The 18203-nt window shown below is 47.1% G+C and overlaps 1 protein-coding gene across 2 annotated transcripts; it reads left to right on the top strand.

Annotated features, from left to right (window-relative positions):
- Positions 1 to 5390: 5390 nt before the first annotated feature.
- CLDN16 (claudin 16) lies at positions 5391 to 16883 on the top strand. 2 transcript variants are annotated; one of them, XM_069024503.1, is made up of 6 exons: positions 5391 to 5964; positions 10559 to 10661; positions 10887 to 11051; positions 12113 to 12304; positions 12620 to 12766; positions 13026 to 16883. In XM_069024503.1, exons 1-5 carry the CDS (start codon positions 5851 to 5853, stop codon positions 12757 to 12759), a joined length of 714 nt encoding a protein of 237 aa, XP_068880604.1. In that variant the 5' UTR covers positions 5391 to 5850; the 3' UTR covers positions 12760 to 12766; positions 13026 to 16883. The 2 variants fall into 2 exon arrangements, with proteins under 2 accessions (XP_068880604.1, XP_068880603.1); XM_069024502.1 differs by having other exon boundaries at positions 5393 to 5964; positions 12845 to 16883.
- The last annotated feature ends 1320 nt before the right edge of the window (positions 16884 to 18203 follow it).

The following is an 18203-nucleotide window of genomic DNA, read 5'->3' as shown; positions in this document are numbered from 1 at the left end:
TAAATGCCTTGGGTGAGACGAGGACTGGAGTCACTTCTTGTCTCCTGTCCTAGGGCTGGGACTGCAATTCTGCTCTTGTAGGGGATTTCCATCAAGGATTAAGTTGTCCTTCTCCTTCTTTCGTCCTTCTATTCCTCCTCCATGGTTTTGTCCTCCAGCCTCAGCACAGCTTGCGTGCATGATGAAGGTGGGGAGCGATGTGGTGTATGTGAGACATGAGGGGCTCTGCTCATGCTAATTTGCTCCGCAGCAGGGGCAGAAACATCCCTGCCCTGTCCCTTGCCTGCACAAGGAGAGGGCTGGAGTGAAGGGGTGGCCTTATAGGAGCCTTTGTTTGCAGTTGACTTCTCCCCCTTGCCAGACCCTGTCTGTGCACAGAGGGTACAGTGCCCCGGGGGTGGGGGGCAGAGCCGGTGGTCACTGTGCCAGCTCTGGGCAGTGTTCAGTGTCCCATTTGGATGCTGGATGTTAAACAGAAGGGGAGAGGGAGTGTGTGGGTAGAGGCTGGTGCCAGGCAGGTGGGCAGACAGTGATTTAAACAGTCACAGCCCCAGAGCTCTTCAGGGAAACTCCTTGCAGATCCGGTACCCAAACCTGGCCCCCACTCATCTAACCCGATCTCAAAACTCTCCTGTGCTCATGGTCTGTGAATCACAGCAGCAACTGTTCTCTCCGAGCCTCAGCTCTCGTCCTCCTGGGCTTTTTATAGCAGACCAAACATCCTGTTACCAAACTTTGCATTTCTAACCCAGCAGTTACTTTTGTCCCTTTCTCGATGAGTCTCCTAGAGGGTCTCTCGTCACTCAGATAAGCAGGTTGGTGAGTATCTGCGAGAGGCAGAGGCCCGAAGCGGATGTTTCTTGTGAAATGAGTCACAAGGGGGTCTGGATTTCAGCCAGGAGAGCCCTGCAGGGTGAAGCGCACGTACGGCCCCTCTCACTGCGCTCAGGTGTCCCTGAGGAGCAGCAGCCGAGCACAGGCACAACACAAACCCCTTCCACCGCGGCACCTTTCTTCCTGTGCTTTTCTCTGGTACTCTGGAGAGAGCTAAATGCTCACGCTGCTCTCCCTTCCCTTCCTGAACGATTGCTAGCAGTGACACAGAGCTTGTGCTTCACTTGCCTTTAATCACCCTCGTATCAGCGCACGGGAAAGTTCAGGCTCATGCTGGGAAAGGCACGCTTGGATGAGGATGACGCCGCAGGGACGTGGCAGGGCATCAACAGCCCCCGGGGTGCTTGGGGACGAGGGCCGTGGACTGGAACTTGTGACATGCCGGGAAAAGGTGTGTCTGATCCACTACCCAGCTCCTCTGCCAACACACACCTGCGTGGAGCTGGTATGCAGTGACGGCACCGCGTATTCTCTGGCGGCTTTCAGGAAAGCCGAGTGGTCACACACGTTTCCACTGATACGGATCTCACCACGCCCAGGCAGAGAGTCCTGCCCCGGTGCTGAAGAGGAGCGGGACTGTGACTCCTCGCTCTCGATCTAAAGGCACTTAGCCAGGGCCCCGTTTTCCCCAGCTCTAAAATGGGGTTAATAATACGTCATTGAGATTATGTGTTTCTCCGGTGTGGGATTTCATAGGCAGCCATAAAACTAAATTTATTGTACTGAAGAGAACATGGTACTTTGAGAACCTAAAAAGACTGTAATGAAATGCTTGTTTTAGCATTTATTGCTTTGGTGTGACTAAAAAAGCGGTTTTAAAGGAGCGTGTGCAAGCATCATACCTGTGTGTAGAATATACACAGACACACAAACATACACGTACAAACACAGTTTTTACTTACCAATCCTTTAAGCTCTCATCTACCAGAACATGCCTTTGCTTTTCTATTTTCCTTTAATCTTATGTATTGCCTGCTTGAAAAATCATAGGTTGTCAGAAGTCTTACTATTTTCCTTGGGGTTACTGATCTAATGCCAAGCTGAATCCCAAGGTTTTGTGACCATATGAGCATGGCTGAAGGGGTACATTACACACTGCTCTGTAATTTATTTGTGTACACATCTCACGTCCAAGGAGCAGTGCTCTGGAGGTGAAGACACTTAGAGGCTGTATGTGGTGGTGTGTGAAGCAGGAAAATGGAGGGGGTACAACCAGGAGGGAGGAGTGGGGAGGGTTGGGCAGACAAGCCCATGGAGCAGAAGAGCTCTTAGGAAAATCCCTTCCAAAGCTCTCCACCACCTCTGACCCCTGAGCCCTTCCTGCTGGACAATCCCCTGGCCCTGAACACGAGTTACCTCACGGGCTGCTTGCCTGTTTGCAGAAAGGTCTGTATTTCATGCATGAATGCACAGCATCGCCACTTCCTTCTTGCTCCAGGCTCTCTGCTACACTATATATTAGACACTGAGGGAGTAAAGGCAGAACACCACCCTTCTGTGCTCATGGGACTGCAACCTCAGTGGGGTGTTGCTGCAAAAATAATTTTGTAAATAGACTGGTGACAACCAGTTCCCAAGACTGGCAGTAGTTTCTCTCTTTCTCTAACATAAATAGCTTGGCTTTAACGGAGAGCACAGACCACCTTGTGTTAATGAGTAATAAAAGCAATCGACCCATGGTGCATTTGTCCCTGAGCTGGGGCTGAGTGTAGTCAAGGTGATTAAACTCTTAAATTAGCAAAGTTTTGCTGCATTGATACCACGCAGAGTAAGAGCCTGACAAGGCCAAGCTCTGACAATCAAATATTAGGATACCCTAATGCTTTTGTTAGTGTCAAAGCACAGTTAACATATGTAGTACAGCCTACAAATTCACTGGAAAGCTACTCTGAGTCATGGCAGCCAGGTTTTGGGCTATACAAAGACATCTTGGGAAGTTATTTTGGGAGAGCTGTTTCCTGAAGCTGAGGGGACATCTGTCATGCAAGTTAGGAAAGCAGACCATGATGAGAAACTGCTACAGACTTTGCTTCAAGAAGATGCTGACTTGTTTTAAATAAAGATATATGTATCTTGCCATTTTCTACTAAATAAAGAATATTGTATTCTTTCTAGTAACTACAGCAGATTCCATGGGACTGTTTGGAGACACAGACCTAAAGAAGGACCAGGTATTGGATTGGTCTCTCCACCAGGTGAAAATTCATGAACTGCCTTCATTGCTCTGCAGCAGTCTTGCACGAGGGAAAACTGGAGGATCCCGACCTGCTCTGCTGTCCAGGCCAGGATGCTCCAGAGCCCCAAGCTAGATGCAAATGGCTGGAGCCACTTCCTGTCCCCAGTGACTCATGGCCAGGGAAGCACTGGCATCCTGCTCTAGGAAGGGTCACTCACCTGCCCTGCCCTGCAGGGAAGATGAACACAGGGAGGTGGAAAGAGCTGGGACAGCAACACATTGCTGGGCATGCGGAAAATAAACAAGACATCACCAGGACTGCAATAACAGCTGTGGAGAGATGGAGCAAAGCACAGGCAGCACGGGTGCCTCATGTGCTGCCTCCATCCCTTAGTGGAGTTTGCCTCTTGGTCTGACATCCGTGGACATTTGATGGGCAGAGCTGGAAGAACAGAATACGATGTGCCCATCACAAAAGCTTAAAAACACCTCTCTGGCTATTACCATGGGAGATTTTCACTTTCCACCTCTGTCATGCTTGTATTGAGACACTTTCTTCATGCACCAAATAAGAGAAAATGTCCCCTTTCTTTCCACTGGGCTTATCCTCTCTGAAAGTGGCTTGTATTTGGGTGCAGGACAGAAGGAGAAGGCAAGGAGATTCATATGGCTATAATACATATCCTGGCTGATCCAGGCTCTGTTGCTGCTAAACTCTGCTCTTAACACTGCTAAGGACTTAATGCTGATAGTGGGAAGACTGTCTCAGATTTTTTCAGGCCTTTTCTGAGCTCACCACACCACTTTTTCTGAGTTGCCTCAAATGACAACTGACTAGGATGCTTTTTAAAAATGGGTGCAGACAGAGGTTAATGAACACAGTACAAGACAAGTGTAGGAAGATGATGTATATTTTCAGTACCTGTCTCACATAAATGCAGTCTAATCTATAGATATATATGTGGCTAATGAAAGCCATTGTCCTTTATGGGACCTGTGTGGGCACTGCCATGTCCCTGTGGGTCAGAACTGTTGAAAACACAAAGCTGCCCGTGTCACAGAAAGCCATGAAGTGAAAATCGTGAAGGTTTCTTTGCCTTTTACAGACATTTGGATACCAGAAAACCCAGCAGAAAGCATCATATCCACATAACCACACCAAGACCTGCATCTGGGAAAGATGGAAGAAGGAAAGTTCCTCACTTAGCTTCTACAAGTGGAATTAGGAAACAGAAAGCAGAAAGCTGAAGCAGCCGTCTCTTGCATACCCTGGCTTTATGACCTGGGACTTTATTCTCCACTTAAGCCTCCCAAAGCACGTGCTGATGACCTATTGCACAGAGTGACCTCTGAGGAGAGGAGTGAGCCTGGCATCGAGGGCAAAAATTGTGGTCTCTGGCAGTAAAACCGCTTCATGAGGTTATGATAGGAATTATACGGGTTATCTATTGTAAGAATAAACTTCTCAGTGCTGTGGTATTTGAAGGGAAATCCCGGAGAAGCGGAGGCTTTGAGCAGCTCTGTAAAGGTGCCGCTTGGCTCCATCTGGAGGTGACGGCTGAGATGACAGACACCGCCAGCTTGGGCGGGCGGCTGGAGGCGAAGCTGAACGCAGAGCAGGAGTCTGCGCCTCTGACCCGCGGTGAATATTCGCCCATTCAAGGCACGTCTTCAGCCTGTTACTGCTTCTCTTTGTCTTCAAAGATAGTCATCATTGAGGATGCGGTGGTTTCTGTGCATTTGTGCCTTTGGAGTGGGAGAAATTTCTAGTCCCACTCCCCTTTGGTTTTTCTGAAAGCTGCTCTGGAGCCCTGATGGCTTTCTCAGCACTGCAGGAGAGGAGACAGTGAGAAGCTTCACACAGAGGCCCCAGCCTTCTGCTCCTGGCAGCCTGTGTGGCCCCTGCTCACCGGGGGAGTCCTGCAGGAATACAGGAAGTTTGCAATCAGAGTAAACAAGCAGGGAAATTCCAACCAGCTGAAATCCTCCAGACTGGCACTGGTTTGAAAATTTCAGGATTTCCACATGGGAGTTCTATGCATGCCATGAATGAATCGAGGTCCAGGGCATGAGAGGTATTGAGGTTTGACTTAAATTCAGAATATAGAGTTCCGTATCTGAGCTGGGATGGGGGTGAATGTTGGTTCTGAAGGTCCATGATCGCTACCTTTTCCTTTCCCACCCTAGTGACATTCCTGCATTGAACTAGATCATCATTGCACCAGAGACCAACAGGATAACAGCCAAGGGGCCTGGGATCCACACCAAGACACTTTGCAGTTGCTCCCTGCTAAGGCACAAACCACTGAAAAGGAGAAACGCGTGTGCGCATGAGAGCTCCTCTCTGTGTCCCTCAGCAGTGCTCAAAACTTCTGCCCTGGAGAACAAGTTTTGATTCTTGTTTCTAATCCCTATTCTGACAAAACCTGCCATGATACCTGCCCCCCTGCCAGTCCAGGGCTCCAGTTAGCTGCATGTCACTTCTGCACAGCCCCATTTCTCTTCAGTCAGGCATGACAAGAGCTGTAGCGCTGCAGGGCGGATTGGCTGCAGCAGCTTCCGTGGGCACTCTCACCCTCCTCCTGACCCCTGGCAGGTGACCACTGCTCCTGCAGCCATCACTACCATCTGCACAAGCGAGGAGGCCCTGCTCTTCATGGTCACTGGGAGAGGGTGGTGGTCATCTGGGACACTGTGAGGCTCAGTCTCTACCCCGGCTTTAGGAACAAGGCTGGGCACTGCTGTTCTCACTCCCCTGGATGTGCTGAGCACCTGCTGGCATGAAGTTTTTCCTCCAATATGTGGGCTGCTTTTTTGCTTTTTTCTCTGCTGGGTTTTTGATAACATCTACCTGGACAGACTGCTGGATGGTGAATGCTGATGACTCCCTGGAGGTAAGACTGGGGTGAGGAGAGCCCGATCACCAAAACCAATGTGTCCTAGAGAGAGTTTGGCTCCCGGTGTCATTACTCCACTCTCATGTTCTTTCTCCCTGTTGTGCTGGATGAAAGTGGATGAAAATTAAACTAATTACTGTGGCAAGAAAAGGGGAAAAGTGGTATTTTGTGTATTTCTCTTTTCCAGACTTTATTATCCCGACTGTGCTCTCACTTTGTAAGTTCAGGAAAGATCTACAGGGTGTAGTTTTAAATGTGCATGAACTTGAATGGAGTTATCCCATATGTCCAGCCTGCATGGATATTTTGGAGATGTTTCTAGTTCTGTAGTCCAGACTTCTTGGTGGAGACATCCAGCATGCACAACTGTGCTCTTCAAGTCTTTTTCTGAACAGCCATTGAGCTACAGGGCTACCAGAAACTTAAGGGGAGCATGGGGACTCAGTATCTCCTGGAACTCATGTGGACAGTGGCACTCTCATGTTAGAGAAGGGTATTGGCAAAGTAAATTGAAAACAAGGGAGCAGGTTGCTGCTTACATGCAAGGTGTGCCCCAAGGACTCCAGGCCCCAAATCATCACTGTTTTTCCAGCACTCAATACTGCAAATTTGTAATTTTCTTCCCAGCACAGCTATTCATTTCTGTACATTTAAGAGCTGTGAGTCCACAGTGTAGGAATCTGCTCCCTGGCAAATTGGATACTTTAGGCAGTGAAGGTGAAACACCTTCCAAGACAGAAAGTTTGGCTGAATGTATCAGGAGGAAACTTTCTATCTGCTCTCCAGCATACGAAACCAGACGAGCTCCTCTGCTCTCAGTGATTGCAATGCAGCATTTAGTTGCAGCACACGAAGGGGTGAATTATCCAAGGAAAGAAGGATAAAACTGATTACAAGAAAAACAATTTTTTTCTCTATGCCACAAGAAATCCTGAAAATCTGACTGTCAGAAACCCTGAAAAGAGGATGTAAGTGCTGAGGTGTCAGCACACGGCACAGATCCAGTGCAGTGCAGTTGCAGTGTATCTGCTCTGTGAGCCTCTCCACAGGGCAAATAGAGTGCACCCAGTGATTCTGGATGGGATATGACTCTTTATTTGGGAGATATTTCAGATTCCTTTCAGGAAGTAGCCAGATGAAGGTATCAGTATACTCAGAAAAGCCAAGTGAATACGATTGTGGGGAAAACCAGAAGAGAGAAACCCAGCGACTGAGCAAAGAGAGTCCAATAAAGAACCAGTCCATTACCGTGAGGCTGTGTAACCTTGTCTTCTTGGTGCAAAGGCACCTGCGATGGGCTGTCCAAAGTGCTCCATTAACACCCAGTTTGGTTCTTAGCAACCACTATTCTCACATTCCGGCTCTGAGTGTGAATACTAAATAATGGAGCAAAACGCCCCCAGCCTTAATACCTGACCACTGATCTCCTTAATGACCCTAATGACTCACTGCCTCTCTAATCAGGGGAATGTCCATGGCCAGAAAGGCGTGGAAACCACAATGACCCCTGTTTTCAGCTGGAAAAAGGGTAAGCCAGGCAACTTTGAATCCAGGAGAAGGGAACGCCATCCTTCAGCAGCTGTAGCTGCTGGCTCTTGGCTGGTTGCTTGTCTTTGACCCTGGCCCCCTGCAGCTGGAGAGGATGAAGCCCTCACTGTGGTCCCACTGGAGAGGAGCATCCCAGGAAGAAGAGGCCAGTGAGTGCCAGGAGCAGTCACCTGCAGGGGCCCTGACTCAGCTTTCACAGCCCCTCACCTCCCTTCAGAAACAACAGGTTACAGCCACACAGAAAGTTGTTTAAGATGGTGACTCCTTGTGAAGCATCGAGACAGGGCTGGGCCAATTTTTGAGGTAGTTTGTAGTGGAAAAAGCCCATAATCTTCTCAACAAGTGCTGTGTTGTGTAGACAGTCCCTCCCTGTTGCAGGTGGATTATAAATACCACCACTACTGTTAAATGCTGCCTGTTTTACTCTCGAGCTAGGCTTGTAATCATTGTCTGCTGGCACCTTCTCAGAGTGAGGTAAAACACCGTGACTAACATCACTTGCGTGTTTGTCTTCTCCGCTTTCCCCAGAAGGAGAAGTGTGTGCTTGTTTTGTAATTTTCTTTTTTTTTTTTTTCTGTATGAGAATTATTTTATTATTAATTATACATTATGAATAGGGTATAATTATATCTATTACAGTCATTATGCAGTTCATGTTTTACATGCATACTTGTGTTAGGGAAAGCAGGTCGTGGCAACGTGTTTCGTAATCAAAGTGGGAGATGAAGAGTGTGGCTGTGATGTTTGGCTGCTCAGGGGCTCCTCAGCTGGGCCCAGGGAAGCTGGAGCACATTTGCTATGGGGGGAGAGAGGTGATGGGGAATTAGTGCTACCAACACGGTGCACAGGTCCAGCCATGGGATGGGGAAATCCATGTCCCCACATGATGCCCCAAGCCCTGACCCCTGTCCCCTTTACAGCAGCGAGTTCCCGTGTGCCTGAAGGTCTGTGCTGTCAGCGCAAGGGAAGATGCCCAAGGGTGGCTCGGGAGCAGATTAACAACCAGAAGGATCAACTGTGCACAAAGCAGAGGGGAGCAAGGGTTGGCCCTTGGCAGCAGAAAAAAGAATAGCTCAGCAGTGGCTCGGGGCAGCGACAGGTCCCCACACTGACACCCTTTCCCATCCCTCCTGAACCAGGCAATGGACATTTATCCCTGGCTGCACACAGGCTGCATGGAGATGGGCTGGTCCCTGCTTTGCCCATGCTCAGTGCTGGCTCTAGCAGGAGTAGTGACAACTGAAACATCCCAAGAAATGCAAAACATAAATCAAGATTCTGTTAGTCTGGGAAGGGGGTTATTTCACAAGCTAGACTATAACTGTAGTGCTTAAGGCCTCTGTTTTGCTTGGAGGGTGACAAAGCCCAGAATCCTGTTAGTCTCTTTATAAATAATTTAGATGTAGATGCTGCTTGTAAGATTTAAAAAACAATAATAATATGAGCTGACATTATAATAAAGTAACTGACATCATTAGCTGAATGCAGAGTAGTATGAATAAGCCTATGGTGGTTTGGGAGGAAAGAGAAATTACATAAATACAAGTGGAAAAAAATGTAATTTAATAAAAATATGCTTATTTCAAGCACAGCCTGAATGCTGGTGAGTTAAGACAGAAGAGGACCTGCAACTGCATTAAGAGGGCCATGGTAAAAACACATCGAATGTTAACATGGCAAATTGTTTTACAAGACACTTTTCTCTTGAAAATCACAGAATAAATGAAATCTGTTTTTTCCATCACTGCTTCTCATTTTTCATCATGTTTTTCATTACATATGCCCAGAAATTCTCAGAAATGCTAAGCACTTTTCATCTGCATGAAACAAAAAATGTAGATTATTTTCCCTCAAATATAAATAGTATCTCTTCTGCCAGTCTGAAGCAGTGAGTCATTTTTACTCACCTTTGATCCATAGAGCAGTATCACAGAGGAGGTGCACAGATTGGCTCAGACATTGTATTGTGGAGAAAATACTGCGGTTGGCTACAGACTTCAATACATCCTGAATGAGACTTTATTATGTGGCTGAGATATGTTATTATCTGCTTTGTGATTTACACAGGACAAGAAAAATGAATTTATTGCATCATCCAAGCAAGCCTGGTCCCCTTCCCCTGCGTGAAACTCATTTGCTGGAAGAGTTTCTCCTTCCATTAACTGCAGCGGGTGTCGCTGGCAGCAGCGGGCGGGCTGGAATCCAAAGCTGCACTGACATTAACTCTGCTCCTTGTATGAGCAATTCCAGGAATATTTCAGAGGTGCTTGTTGCCATATTTGCATTGGTAATGAAAACACCTCCCATATTAAAGTGATTTATGGAAGGCTGGGCTGGGAATGGTATCTACAGCTTGAGGACAGCGGAGACGATTAACCACGATGCTCCTCCATCGTCTGCCCCAGTCTGGATGTCTAAGCGATGACTGTGGCTTGGGCACGCGTGGTCCCATGGCTGGCAGCACACTGGGAGCCCCAGGGCCAGGATCAGCACCAGCTGCCTCTCATTTTCCAGCCAGTGTCTACAGCTGAGTCATTTGGGGGAAACCTTCCCCAGGTGTCTGCAAAGGGGCTCACATCCAGACTCCTCTGCACTCCTCTCCCACTCTCTGAGCTGCTCCTCCACTGTCAGGAGGATGGTGTAAGGAAGGGGAGCATGGGCAGCAAAGTCTCAGGCTGTCTGGTCCATAGCCATGCCCAGCTCAGCCTAGATAAGCGTTTGGCAATGGGTGAGCAAACCTGCTCTTAGATCTCTCTGGTCAGCTCCTCCCAGAAATTTCCTTCAGAATTTTTATCCTTACTAATAGGCAGGGTTTTTTCCCAATGTCTAGTCTGAATTCTTTTGCTCTCATGTAAAAACCTTAGTAGGGACACAGAAAACATTGTCCTTTTCCTCTATCCTGCTCCTTTTTCTCTTCTTCAAGCTAAACACTGGTTACCATCATTGTAACTTGACCAGGATTTCTGTTGAAGGGCTAAGATGACCAACTGTTGTGTTGGTGGATATTTTAACTTACGGTCTTCCTTGTCTCCTCAATCCACAGGTGAGTACAAAATGCCGTGGCCTGTGGTGGGAATGTGTCACAAACGTTTTTGATGGGATCCAAACTTGTGATGAGTATGACTCCATCTACGCCGAGCATCCTGGTATGTAAGAGTCAGAGATGATTCTACAAGTGGTGGGGACACTTGAGTGTAGACTAAAAGAGTATCTGTTCTACTCAGTGACAGATAATTAGAGGCATGTTCCTTTTCTCAGTCAGGTATTACTCCCAGGGGAAGCTGAAAAAAGTGTTCCTGGGGGATCTGACCCCATTACCTGTCCACATTTCCATTCCTTGTGCACTAGAATGATCTGCTTTTGTCCTGCAGTGAAGCTGGTGCTGACCCGAGCCATGATGATCACAGCAGATATCCTGTCAGGATTTGGATTTCTCTTCCTTGTCCTGGGACTGGACTGTGTGAAATTCCTTCCCGATGAGCCGCTCATCAAGCTGCGCATCTGCGTGGTGTCTGGAGTGATGTTGCTCATTGCAGGTATTTCCACACTGTGTCCCCATTCCGTAGGACACCCTTTGGCAAAATGGGGAAGTGCTAAAAGCCTTCTTTTATTTTGGTTGGTGAATTTCTGTAGGAGGAAGGATCTTTACTTGATTTATTTGTGCAATGCAGTGTCTTCTGTTCACCACCTGCCTCTAACAGCATGTAGTTCAGTTTATCTGCTTTCAGTTCATGTTTTGACCAGGTGACTTGGCTTTGAGTTGACTGACTTCCATTTATTGCTGTTTCACTGTGGAGCAGTCAACGTTGTTGATATGGCAAAGAGACCTTGCCATAGGTCTCTCGACCAAGTGCTGAAGGACTAGAAAGTCCTGGCATCCTGGTATGGTTTCTGCCTCTGCCACAGATTGTGTGACCTTGGGCAAGTCACTTAGCCCAAAATCTCTGCAGCTGATCTCTAATAAAAGGATAATAACATGTCTGTCCCTTCTAGGTGATAAATAACCAACTAGCTCAGGTGCTTTGCTGTTACAGCCAGTGGGAGAATTTTAAATACAAAAATAAATAGCCAACTAGGGACCAAATAATATCATTTGACTTTATGCCAGTATCAAGCAGCTACCTCTTCTTCAGCCTAAGCAGGTTTAATACGTAACTCACCTCAACCACTGGGAGCACATGTAAAACACTTTGAGAGGCTCTTTTAAACATCCTCCCTTCACTTCTTAAAGTTTGTCTGAAAAGCATCATCAAAATTCTGAAAATCAAAACAGATTAGAAAATTAAATTCTGGAGACAACTTTACAACAAGCTGAGAAGGGAGGAGCTTTCTGCCTTTTGCTGCAGAAATCTGAGTGCTGCCAGTGTGCTGGAGGTGTGTGTGAGTGCCAAGCCACGAGGTGCAGCCTCTGCCTGGCAGCACAAGATATCAGCAGGAGCCAGGGTGAATCCGCCAAAGGCTGACCATGGAGAGGGGCCAAACCCTGCTGTCCAAGGAAGGTGGTCCCACCGTGAAGTCTGACCCAGCAGACAGCAGCTATAGCTTTAGATTTGATCCCTTGTGGTTCTGTGTGTGGCACCCCTGTCCCGCCCTGCAGGTCTCCCCGGCATCACGGGCTCTGTGTGGTACGCTGTGGATGTCTACGTGGAGCGCTCCTCTCTGCTCTTCCACAACGTGTTCCTGGGCATCCAGTACAAGTTTGGCTGGTCCTGCTGGCTCGGCATGGCAGGGTCACTCGGCTGCTTCTTGTCTGGGTCCCTGCTCACCTGCTGCATGTATCTCTTCAGAGGTGAGGAAGCACAGCTGAAGCACAGCCATTGCTCAAAGTGTGCTACAGGGGAAGGTCCTTTGGGGACATCCTTTGGGATGGTTGCTCATCTCCAGTGGCAATATTTTCAGCTGTAAAATGGGAATCGTCTTAGTTAGGCAGCTCTAGAAAGTGCATCAAGGTCTTCATGTGGGAGCTGAAGTGTAAGGATGACATAAAATGTGTTGTTATTATGTCACACCTTGGAGTTCTTCTTTCCCTGAATCACAAAACTTTGCAGCTGAAAGTCACCAAACACTCATTGTCAGTTCCTATTTCTCTCCCTGTGCCTCACAGAGACCAGTTCTGGAAGACTCCATTCTGCTTACTCCTTGAGGAAAGGCTATTCCTCAGCTGCGACCGTCGTAACAAACGTGCATTTGCCATCCTCCCAAACAGCCACCTCCAAAATGTATGCGGTGGACACAAGGGTGTGAGGAGGAGGTAAGTGCTCCAGAAAGAGCTCTGCTTTTATTTGTAGTGGATTGCACAGACACTCAAGCTCTTGTGGTTGTGATACAGGTGCAGTTAAGTGTCAAGGATCTACTGTATGCTACAATGTTTGCATTTATGAGAGCTTAAAAAAACCTTTCCTTCACGAAAGTAAACTCTGAGAAGATCCTGCTTATGGAATCCTGTTGTCTTGAGTGCTGAGGCCACTTGCGTAAGCACAGACTGAAATAACCAACACAAACTCTTTCAGCATTTGTCTCAGCACTGTTGGTAGAAGTGAGAGAAATCAGCCATTCCTGAATCAGACCGCAGTGTTCTGCATGAAGATGCCCAAACTGCAAGATGGATCTGTTCCATGTCTGGCAATGTGTCGACAGAGTGTACAAAGGAGAAAATACTGGCAAAGGGAGGGACTGACTGTCTGACTAACATCTGCACCCTGTGCACTCAGCATGGAGATCTGCCCCTCTTACAGGCTGATGGGGAGCTCTTCAGGAGATAAGAGCTGTGTTAAATGTCTGACCCTCTCTTTGGTCTATGAACCTCTGCACTGAGAAAATATTGTGAATCCAGGTGTATTCTTCCCTGAAAAATACAGTCCTTCTCAATCAGTGTTAAAATGTTCACTACAGATGCTCTAGACTCACTGAAATCTGGAAATTGCCAGCTGCATTCTGCTTAATAAAAACATTGCTTGGACAAAGTGAATGAAGATCCAAAATCTGAACTTGTGCATTACAATATATCTACATCTGCTAGAAACTAGGATAAATGACAGTAAAATCTATCGTTCCTTTCCATCAAAAGGTGTTTAAACCCAGTTCAGGACTGCTGTCCCCTGCTGCAATCCAGGCTGCCATAGGCTGGATGAGGTTACAGCATCACCCAGGTCTTCACTAGGGCGGGGGAGGAAAAGCCCTGTATGGTTTAACATGTTCCCTAAGGATGGATGTGAACATTCTTTCATGCCTTTAATAGTAAGAGAACCTGAGACAGAGTTTTCTTAGGGTTGGTAGGAACTGTCCAAATTCAGTCCTTTCTGACCATGGGCACCACACCATATCATGGACACTGGAGGTTGGGAAAAGGCTCCCAGCACAGAGATTTGTCTTCTCAGGGGCACTGAAGAAACAAAAGTGGAGCCTCAGCTGGGTGTGCACAGCCATGGGTGCTGAAGCACCACCAGAGGCAGGCTTCCTCCATGGACTGCTTGATGGAGAGGCTGGATTTCCTTCTCCCAGACAATATGAAGTGAAACCTTATGTTATGTGGGCCAGAGGGAGATGGCATGGCTAAGGATGGAGTGGGCTGTATCCCAGGCAGCACTTCTGATAACTCCTATGGTGGAAAATGAAGGGTTTGAATCCTCTGATGAATTATCCCAGAAGCAGCACCTTGTGCTGCCGCACAGAACTGACCAGCAAGGCCAAAACATAACCCAACCCTGACAAAGCTCCAAGTCGAGAAGCACTTGGGGCCTGGAACAGACAGGACAGCAGCAGGTCCTTATGGCTCTGCTGCAGGCCCAGGCACCTCCACAGGGCTCAGACCACAGCAGAACCATCTCAGCAAGAGCCCTGGTAGCAGCTCTGCTCCCCGGGCAAGGGAGGCTCGTGCCTGCAGAGTTCATGCTGTTTGGGCTGGCAGACGTTTATGTCAGCCAAACTGAGAGCAGGTTACTGCCAACAGATGAGCTGTATTGAACAGATGTAAACACAGTAGGAGAGGTGATGGAGGCTTTTTTACAAGGTCCTGAGAGACAACGAGTACAAGAGTTATGAGCAATGTGATGAATTCACAGGTTATACCAAGAATGCACAAAGAGATCTGGAGGTGACAGGAATTTTTGTCTGTTACTGCAGAAAGTTGCATTCAGAGCTTGGTGTTTTGGGCTTTTTAAAAAACTTTTTCACAGCCACATCAGAAATGTGTTTTCTGTGGGGCTTTGGGACAGGAGAGCTGACACTGCTGATACTCTGCTGGGGCAGGGAAACTCTGGGAACAATTTTGGGTCTGGTTCCTTGGCTGTATCTCTGCTCCACTGCTCCTTCAGAGACACACTGGGAAGGAGATGGAGGGTGAATACACCCCAGAGGCAGAGCTGTGTTCAGTGACTGCTCCACTGCCCACATCCCCACTCCTGCCCAGAGAGGCAAATGCTCCCTCAGCCTCCCTGAGGGATGTGAAATGCTGCAGGCAGCCTCAGCCCAGCTCCCCCAGCTCAGAGATGCTCCTGGGGAGGAGGTACTGAGCAAAGACATCATCAACCCTGAATCAAAACCTCCCCAGCCTATGAAGCCAGCACAGTATCCCTCCCCACAAACGCTCAGGGATGCCTGCCAGCCTCTTGTTGCTGTTCTCTATACTTTTTCTGAGCACAGAGGTTATTTCTTGCTGTGAAGATTTATTTCTTGTTTAGCAGAGAAGAAATGCAGGTGTAATTGCAAATCTCAGACCATTGATTTCTCCTGTTCAGCACTTGAGGAGAATTCTGGGCCTTTGTCCTAATGGTCTTCTACTTGTTTTAAGGTGGTGGGAGCTGTTTTGTGACTTGCAAGACGTTGGTCACACCAAGCAGTGGCTCAGTGGGCACTGAATGTCTATGCCCTCATCAGGGGTGAATATAAAGGATTAGTTTCTTTAGTCCCTCTAGCCCTGTGTTCTTCCTTGGGGTACACAAATAGAGCACACACATACCCCAGATACTATCTTAACTCCTCAAATACACTTCACATACAAAGAATTTAGGTACAAATATTCTTTGCATATGAAGAAGAATATTGCATCAGCACTTGTGAGCCTCTCTTCTTCAGTATCTATATAGAATAAGAGTTAATTCTTTAATCATACTTCTATTCTAGCCAAACTCTATGATAGTTTTTGAGGATTTATCTCCTGCACAAGATGACTGGGAAAAGGTCACAGCAACTCTTAGTTTTGTTGGGTTAATGTTTTGTAACCAGTCCAGTAGTGCATTGCTTCATTATTCAAATTCTGCTGACAGTCTATCTGATATTTTGATCAGCTGTTAATATTTAATTGTTAATCCCTGTTGGATTTAATACTGACAAAGGTTTCATGACTGCAGGATTCACTCCTCATTAGCTCATTATCAGGACACAATGCAGATCTATTCTAGTTTAATTGTACATTCATTAGCAAGAAACCTCCCAGAAAGTAAACAGGACATATTTTTCCTTTCAAAATCACAACCAGTCCCTAAGGCTAAAGATGTATCAGGTGAGCTCAGTTATTAAGGTATTTCCTTAATATCTACCTACATTCCATTCAGCAGCAGCTCACTAGGAATGACAACAGACTGATTTTCCCCTCCTGATGGCCATCGATGGCTTACCAAGGCTTTTTGCTCAATCGTAATTTCCAGCTGAGCTGAGGCCCAACATTTAATCCATCAGTTCCAACAGCTTTTTAGGTTTCTCCGTATTTTCACTAGCTTCCAAGGGGTATTTTTATATGTTTGGACACCTCAGTCTTTGTTTCCCAGGGCATAGGTAGAGTCAGGTATTTAGCTGCGAGCTGGGAGTAGCACCCTTCCACCCGGTGTGCCTGCCCCAGGGTGCTTCCTTGAATTGGGGCTCCCCATTGTCCTCTCCACTGACAGCTCCGTGCACCCTGCCAGGGACCCGGCTGGTTGCAGGTTATGGAAAACAGTGATGTGTTTAGGTAAGATCTTTGCTAAGTTGATTCCATGCCTTACAGATAGCTATTGATTTCCCATTTTGATACAGGCAAGTGAGGGAGATAATAAAACAAATGTCATCTGCAATGGCTGTCCTTTTCTGCATGCAGCATTTCGTTCCCTCCCTGCCTGGATCAGCCTTGCTCATGAGGGCTTTTAACAACTCCAGCTGTAATTAAGGCTCACTCTTACTGTGACCTTGTGAACTTGGCTATCTCCTATTGCAGCTGCATCAATGTTTCCCAAGATATGGATTTCCTGCCTTTTCATAGACATTGCCATGTGATTTTGTTGCGACTTCAGTAGATCTGAACAATTATTTCCAGTAGACAGGAAAATTAGTGCAGCATTGTGTTTTTCCTACAAGCTGTAACATCAGTGGGATCTAATAAACACAATTGCCTTTGAGTGTCGCGTCTCTCTAGCCCCATCCACGTCTTGTTCAGGAAGGTGTTTTGCCAAGTGACCTGCTTTGACTCCTGTCAGGGAATCACTGCTCTCCTGCAAGGACACACAAAAGGCAGCAGCACAAACAGGACCAGCCCTTGGGCATGGGGGAGTGATTTTGGAGGCTGCCTAGACCTTTGCTGGTAGCTACAAACCTCAGACCTCAATGTGCACCTGCAGCAAGGCATCTTCAGCAGCTGTAGAATTTATCCCAGTTTAGACACATCTACTTAGAGTCATTTCATAAACTTTCCAAGAGAGAAAAGTAAAATTCCACCAAGAATGCAAGATTTTCTCTCTCAGCAGGGGCTGGACTCCCACAGTTTGCTCTTCTGCATCTGTTACATATTGTGAGAAAGTGATTAATGACTGAAATAACTCTGGCCAACCTCCGTTACAGGGAGTGAGAACAATTTTCTCCCTGTAGCTCCTGGGTTCCTGCTGTAAAATGCCTTTGAGCGAGGAAGGAAAGAGCCGGAATTGTGCCATCTAGTGACCCAAAGAGAGCGGGCATCTGTCCCCAGCCCCATCCTCATCCCCCCTGTGCAGAAGTCTTCAGCCTATAATGCAGAATTTTGGATGACAATTGAAAAAAAATATTAATGAACATATCAATTATTTTCCCATCTTTCATGTCCAACCCTCCTGGCACTCCAAACTGATGCCCTGTTATGGCTCAGCTGCCTCTGGTTTTGCTCTATTTGCCTGAGAGCCAGTTTATGACTTTATTATTCAGCTCTTAATCTGCAGAGGTGAAAGTCCAGCCGTGTGCCTCACCACGTTCCCTTTGTCTTTTGCTTCCAGATGGTCACCAAGCAATTAGCTCCTCTGCACTGCTCCCGTTTCCCCCTCACAAGGCTTGCTGATGACAAGTTCTCCCACAAACACATCTGTCTTCTAGTGTTTTTCCCGTTTTTTTTCTAGAGCTGTTGGCCATTTCTTCTCAAAGTCAGCAGGAAGTATAAGTCAGAGGATGAGTGGCAGCCAGAGAGTCACAGCAGGACAAGTGCTTTTCCAAGGTGAACCCTATTCCTAAGGTGATGAATTATAAGGGAATGGCTCTTCTTTCCTTGCAGTTCTGGAAACATCAGCCAAATTCCATTAACTGCTCTCATTAAGAGCTGAGTGCTTATAAAAATATCAATTACGTGGCAAAATCTCTGCTTGTGTAAGAATGGGAACAGAGGTCTGGAGAAACCTTGTCCATTCTGCTGGAGCACATGGGAGTGAGGTGGCAAGCTGGGACAAGCAGCTTTCTTTGGGAATAACAGGTTGGTGGGG

The sequence above is a fragment of the Aphelocoma coerulescens genome, chromosome 9, assembly GCF_041296385.1.
Source record: "Aphelocoma coerulescens isolate FSJ_1873_10779 chromosome 9, UR_Acoe_1.0, whole genome shotgun sequence".
Taxonomy (NCBI): domain Eukaryota; kingdom Metazoa; phylum Chordata; class Aves; order Passeriformes; family Corvidae; genus Aphelocoma; species Aphelocoma coerulescens.
The sequence above is the reverse complement of the archived record's forward strand: the minus strand, read 5'-3'. Positions and strand labels throughout refer to the sequence as shown.

Bases quoted from the DNA above. Each gene is read 5' to 3' on its own strand.
- CLDN16 (XM_069024503.1), top strand. From the start codon at position 5,851: ATGAAGTTTTTCCTCCAATATGTGGGCTGCTTTTTTGCTTTTTTCTCT. The intron at 5,965-10,558 runs GTAAGACTGGGG...CTCAATCCACAG, and splicing joins ATGCTGATGACTCCCTGGAG to GTGAGTACAAAATGCCGTGG. The intron at 12,305-12,619 runs GTGAGGAAGCAC...TGTGCCTCACAG, and splicing joins CTGCATGTATCTCTTCAGAG to AGACCAGTTCTGGAAGACTC.